The sequence below is a fragment of the Solanum stenotomum genome, chromosome 3, assembly GCF_019186545.1.
Source record: "Solanum stenotomum isolate F172 chromosome 3, ASM1918654v1, whole genome shotgun sequence".
Lineage (NCBI taxonomy): Eukaryota > Viridiplantae > Streptophyta > Magnoliopsida > Solanales > Solanaceae > Solanum > Solanum stenotomum.
In genome coordinates this window covers 3,544,004-3,550,005 of record NC_064284.1, presented here as the reverse complement: position 1 = coordinate 3,550,005, position 6,002 = coordinate 3,544,004, and the positions used below count along the sequence as shown (strand labels likewise).

The window sequence follows — 6,002 nt, the reverse complement described above, 5'->3', positions numbered from 1 at the left end:
CCCCAAAAAAAATTTAAGTTTGTTTTTAAAAACTATTTTCAATTTCAAAAATTATTTTCTACTCTAGTAAAAATAAAAGATATTTCTCAAAAAAAAAATTCATTCATAAATCAAACACTAAAAATCTTTTCCGGAAAATATTTTCTACTCACCAACCAAACATGAGAATGTAGATGATTTATTTAGTTTTACTACTGTTTACGTCTTTTCAATTTTAAAAATTTGATAGTTTATCTTTTTTTTAATTGAAAATTGACATTTTGTAAGTAATAAATTTACTAAGATGACAATTATTTATCCTCAAATAATTTAAGTGGAAAAAAAAGGCAAACATGACAAAAAAATTGTTCTTCTCATAGATAGTTAGAAGACCATAAAAAAAATAATATTGTCCGGCAAATATTTATCTTAATCTAATTACTAATAATTCAAGGGTATAATTGGAAATAAGTTTTTTATAAAGTTTTAACCCAATTTCAAAATAGGGTAGGAACCAATGAATCAAACACTTTATAAAAATAAACCTTGCATTACTAATTCATGCACTATTAATCCCTACATTACTAATCCCAGCATTAGTAATCTCAAATACCATTATGTTTAGATCCGACCCAATTAGTTGAAGTCGGTTAAAAAGAAAGAGAAAAGTATAAATAGGTTTGAAGACGAATAAAAAGCAGAGACATTTGTCACCGGCACTTTTGACTTCACCGCCGCACAACTCCGATCTCCGATCATCTATCGCCTGAAGTTTCTTAGTATTTACGATTCAACTGTTTTCTTGATCAGTATGGTGAGTTTCTTGTATTTGTTCTTTCTTTCGAAATTGAACTTTACATGTTTCCAGTGAATTCTTGACCTAGTAGCTCTCTTCTTTTCTTGGAAATTTAGTGTTTCTAAAGCTCCTATTTATTTTTCTTTTATCGTGAGTTTTCCTAGAGCTTTATCAGGAAAAAATTAATGGGCAGAAGTAATTTGTATTTTTTATTTTCTTGGAAATTTATTTTCCAATGGTCGTTTTCCTTTTGTGTTTGTTAGCGTTTTTTTTCTTCCGACTGTGAGTTTTATCAAGAAAGGGTAAGAAGGAGGCAAGAGGAAAAATGTGAAATTCGTAATATTTGACTTTGAAGACTATAGATAAGTTGGATTACATAGGGCTAAATGTTTATCACTTAGCAGTTCTTATTCCGAATTGGAATGTACACATTTAGGTCAATTTATTGTGGTAGGCTCATCATTAGTTAATGAGGAGTCTTGGCTTGAGCCGATCTTCATATGCTTATGTTACTCTTTAGGATGTGTATTCACATGGGTAAACTAACCACTTTCTCATGATTCTAGTTTTAGGGCGTTGCATTTATGTACCTAGAACATAAAATTGTGATAGTATATAGGAAATTGAACTAGTTTTCCTGGTTTGAGCCGCAATTTGGTCATTTTGCCACTTTATTAGGGGAAGGTGGAATGTGTTGTTTTCTTGCTAACACGGTTCCTTGAGATGTAAATGTTGCAAACTCATTCTATCTTTTAGTTTTGGGGATGTATGATTGTTTTTACTCTAAATTTGGGTTTTCATTCTTTTGTAGGACGGTCAATTTGGAGATGGTAGTATATTGGTGCTTGTCGAGGATGTTATGGTACCAATTAGTGTGGTATACAATGCCATCAGTATCTTGAAGAAAGAGGGAGTTGAGAAGTTGGATCCTATGATTGTAACTCAAGCTTCAACCCAGAGTAAAATTCTCTCCTTAATGTCTGCTAAGTGATACTTCTCTAGCCTACTTATGCTGTGATCACGAGTGACTCATTTTGTTTACTGTGTCAATATTCTGCTCACTTCTTGTCAGCAGTCAGATGTTTATCTCTTCATTTTTTGGATGTGCGTCTATATGGATTTTATGATTCTCTTGGCTTCTCTCTTCTTAAGTTCGTTCCTATGTTTATACTATCAAAGAAAAAGTTTGTTGCAATGTTTACACCTATCAAAAAAAGATTGCTATTGGTTAGGAAACAGAAGAAAATAGCTCTTCTTTACCATAATTATGCCTTTAAAACATGAACTTTTTTTTTTGTTTTCTTTGTGTGTGAGAGAGAGAGTGAGAGATAGAGAAGCATGTGTGGAGAAAGAAGTTCTCAAGTTGGTTAGGAAAGAGTGCAAACTCGTCTTTTTTTCCTTTCCGTTTTCCCTCTCTCTGCGACCTCTACTTAATCATCTTGTACCTCTATCTGATAAGTGCTTGTCCCTTGGCCATGATGATTTATTCTTTTTTCCTGGGTTAAAATCTGGTTATTACAGGTCTGACATCAGTGGAGTCTGCATCTAGGGACATTGTTGCTCTCATCTGTAGGTCCCTTGAGTTTCCTAGTGATAAAATGTGTGGGGACATCTCAAGAGTGTTGAAGCCAGGTGGAACAGTCCTACTTAGCCTAAGTTCTCAATCAGTCTCGAAGGTGTGTGAAATGTCCCTTTGTACATATTTTTTCCTTGGAGAATTTGTGTGGGCTCTGAACTGTCCTTTCCGTATAGCAGGCAAACTCCACCCACGAGCGCAAGTTATTGTTGGCTGGATTCTCTGATGCTCAGTCATCTGAAGCCGGCCACTCTATCGTGGTTAGTATTTCATCCATGTGCCTTATATCTTGCTTCTTTTCTTCCTCCGCATGCTCGCCACTTCAATATTACTTTCCTTGTTTTAAACTGTGATAACACCTCGCTTTATAAATAAAGAAGTTCTGATAAGATTCTTAACAGCTTTTTCATGGCATTAGAGTCATTCATGGCTTTATTGTTATTGGTGTGCTGCTACTCTTAGGCACTGAAGTGATAATACAGTTTGATCTTTATTCAGTTTTCAACTGCGACCTGTGGTTTTATTGTTATTGGTGTGGTGCTCTCATACACTAATGTTCTTTAAAAGCCTTGAAGTTAGTCTTCACAGTGACAGTATCTAGTGTTTGATAGTAGTCTTTTTGGGTCGGTTCAATATTCTATGATGGTCCCAACTTTGAGATCTAGAGAATCCCTAGTTTTACAGAACCTCCACCTGTTCTAACTGATTAATTGAGTAGTCAAATGAAATGGGCCCAAATGAAGTGGAATTCAATTAGAGGATTCACAAAGCCAACCCCAATTAAGTTGGGATTGGGGCACAGATGTTGTTGTAAAAAAGCCTTGAAGTTATTGATCTTGACTTTAAAAAGTCATATGGCTGATTTAATCTGTCAACAGATAACAGCAAAGAAACCTTCATGGAAAGTTGGTTCATCCTTCTCTATCAAGAAAATCACGAAAAGTTTACCGAAAGTTCAGATTGATGATGATTCAGATCTCATTGATGAGGATAGCCTTCTCACTGAAGAAGATCTGAAGAAACCTCAATTGCCAAATGGTAAGAGAAGTGCAATAAGTTTATCTCTGACATTATTAGTTTTATCAGTAGTACATTGAACTCAATTTGTTGCTCACTTGCTGGTGCAGTTGGGGATTGTGAAGTCGGAAAAACAAAGAAAGCATGCAAAAATTGTTCGTGCGGACGTGCTGAAGCAGAGACTAAAGTGCAACTTGGGCCAACTGCTGAACAACTGGATAATCCACAGTCTGCTTGTGGCAGTGTATGGTTTCTTCTATATCGATTTGTCATATAGTTGATTACTCTTTTTGCCAAACTAGTAGATCCCTTTGGGAAGCAAGGAAAGTATGATATTTCCACCCGAGGTTATTATCACGGTTCCTTCTGATCCTATAAAATTCAAAAAAAGAACTGGCTGCTATGGAAGTAAGAAAGGGAACTAAATAACAAATGATAACAATCATGGGTTTCATTGGACACTATTTCGGTCCGACCAACGTGGTTGTTCCTATTTCATTTTCTTATTTCAAGCTCTAAAGCACTCCAGTTTTATAGGACTGAGTACATTAGTTAAGTAGTTTCTGCTGGTAAATTGAAACCTAGTGCACGCCAATTGTCAATATTGCCAAATTTGTGTCATTTGGTAATTGATTGATGTTTATAGTGTGATTAGTAGACAGCTGAACAACTAGTTGGTTTCTTTCTTCGTCCTTATCATTCTTGATCTTCCTTTTGAGTTTTGCATTTGGCTCCCTTTTTAATTGTTTTTTTTTTTGGGTGACATCTTCTATGTTTACAGTGTGGTCTAGGTGATGCTTTCCGTTGTGGTACATGCCCTTATAAGGGTCTTCCTCCATTCAAACTTGGTGAAAAGGTACATGTCAAACACAAGCTACGTTTCTGTTCTTTTTCTCTGTGAGGTCGGTTGTGTTATAAACTTATACAGGAATAAGTATCTATTAATATATCTATTACTTACTAGAGGAAAAAGATTGCAGTACACGGGAAGGCAACAATTACTAACATTTTGTAGTTCAGACGCCAGTGTTAATTGCAATAGGACTATAAGTTTTTTGAACTCTGAGAACACGTGGAAGAAGTGTTGCAAAGGGGTGGGGGGTTCTATACTTGTGATGTTTGGGAAACATAATATGAGAAGAGAATGATCAACTCTGCAGGATGTTTGTTATTATGTTCATCATGGAAGTAAAGATCAAACTATATACTTAATCATTTGAGTTGTTTGACATTGTGGTGCATCTTCATTTGGCCTAGACATTCAAGTTCTCCATCCGTTGTTGACAGCATAGTGCAGTCTTTTTTTCTAATTGATCTGATAAATGATTGAGTTATTGATGTCTTTTCCCCACCAAATCTGACTTGGACATTGAAAAACGACATTGTCTCTTACCTTCTTGGATCTCATCTGATCATTGATTATACTGCTGCTGTTGTTTCTTTTGAATTCTAAATGAATTAAATTTTAGAGATTATTTACTTTCCAAAGAACAATCTCTAAGAGATGGACGTGGTGAATTCTTGGGGGTAGCTAATATTATCTTCATTATAAAATTCTCGATGACCATCCAGTTTGATAGTTTATTGAACATTGTTGGAGCCTTGGCCATCAAATTGATGGTACTGAGGATTTGGTTGGTGGTTGGTTTGTGATTCTTGTTGAAATGTGAATCATTATCCAACATTATCATTTAGGGCCATGGCACTTGATGAGGTGCTTCACTGAGGGATTTTAGGGTAGCCCTGATCGTTGTTGATTCTATTAGTATGTTCTTGTTTGCATTGTGATAGTATTGTGAGAGTCTGACACCACTATCTCTCTCATTTGGCAGGTCACGCTTTCCGCGAACTTTCTTGATGCTGACATCTAATTCCAGAAACTATTACACTGATGTCAAAGATTTGTTTGTTCGTTCTCTTTTGGTTGATGTAAGATGAGAGAATTATGTACTGTTGTCGAAGGGAAGATACACAAACAGTGTTCTGTGAACTGCTGTTAGATCACTCAGAGTTGACATGGTTTTACATGACAGGACGCAAGAGTTTGGAAATTTACTTTCTGATCTTTGGAGCTGTTCTTTAAACCTCTAGTCATTCCTTTATCTGTTCTTCAGTTGTGTATTGAAGTCCTTTTTCCATTCATTGCTTGATGGAAGAAAAAGATGAGCACTAGGATTAAGCTAGAGGATTGGTTATCTTGGAGGCATTTGTGGGGGAAAAGAGTGTCTTATTAAGTGTGGATGCAAAATCAAACTTCTTTCGAGTCAATTCTTGACTCTGCGCTTTTGCTAGCTCATATTTGATGGAGCTGCGTAATATTGCTGATAAAGATGTCTCATATGCCAACATTATACTATCCTTATTTCTCAATGGCATTCTTCTAATAGCTCGTGTTCTAGTTCAAAACAGTGCAATGTGCTTGATATCTTTAAGCTGGCAAATGATGACTTTATCCTTTTATTCAAGGACCAGAATTCAGTCTGTACCTCAACATAAAAAAGCTTCAGACTTCAGTTCAGCAGAACAACTGTACCATGAGCAATGTCATACCTTTGTGTTGTTTCTCAGCTACATCTGAAAAAACTATCGCAAAAAAGTAACTAGACAACTGGTTACAATTTGATCATCATGACA

General features: G+C 35.6%; 1 protein-coding gene across 2 annotated transcripts; it reads left to right on the top strand.

The window, feature by feature from the left end:
• The first annotated feature begins 642 nt into the window (after positions 1-642).
• LOC125860128 (anamorsin homolog) lies at positions 643-5,476 on the top strand. 2 transcript variants are annotated; one of them, XM_049540028.1, is made up of 8 exons: positions 643-793; positions 1,587-1,734; positions 2,297-2,451; positions 2,531-2,611; positions 3,230-3,389; positions 3,479-3,612; positions 4,150-4,224; positions 5,201-5,476. In XM_049540028.1, the coding sequence occupies exons 1-8, from the start codon at positions 791-793 to the stop codon at positions 5,237-5,239; spliced, it is 795 nt and encodes a 264-aa protein (XP_049395985.1). In that variant the 5' UTR covers positions 643-790; the 3' UTR covers positions 5,240-5,476. The 2 variants fall into 2 exon arrangements, with proteins under 2 accessions (XP_049395985.1, XP_049395984.1); XM_049540027.1 differs by having other exon boundaries at positions 2,528-2,611.
• The last annotated feature ends 526 nt before the right edge of the window (positions 5,477-6,002 follow it).

What these genes read in the sequence shown, in the direction of transcription:
- LOC125860128 (XM_049540027.1), top strand. An exon ending in AACTCAAGCTTCAACCCAGA is followed by an intron (nt 1,735 to 2,296) that starts GTAAAATTCTCT and finishes TGGTTATTACAG; the next exon opens with GTCTGACATCAGTGGAGTCT. An exon ending in GAAACCTCAATTGCCAAATG is followed by an intron (nt 3,390 to 3,478) that starts GTAAGAGAAGTG and finishes TTGCTGGTGCAG; the next exon opens with TTGGGGATTGTGAAGTCGGA.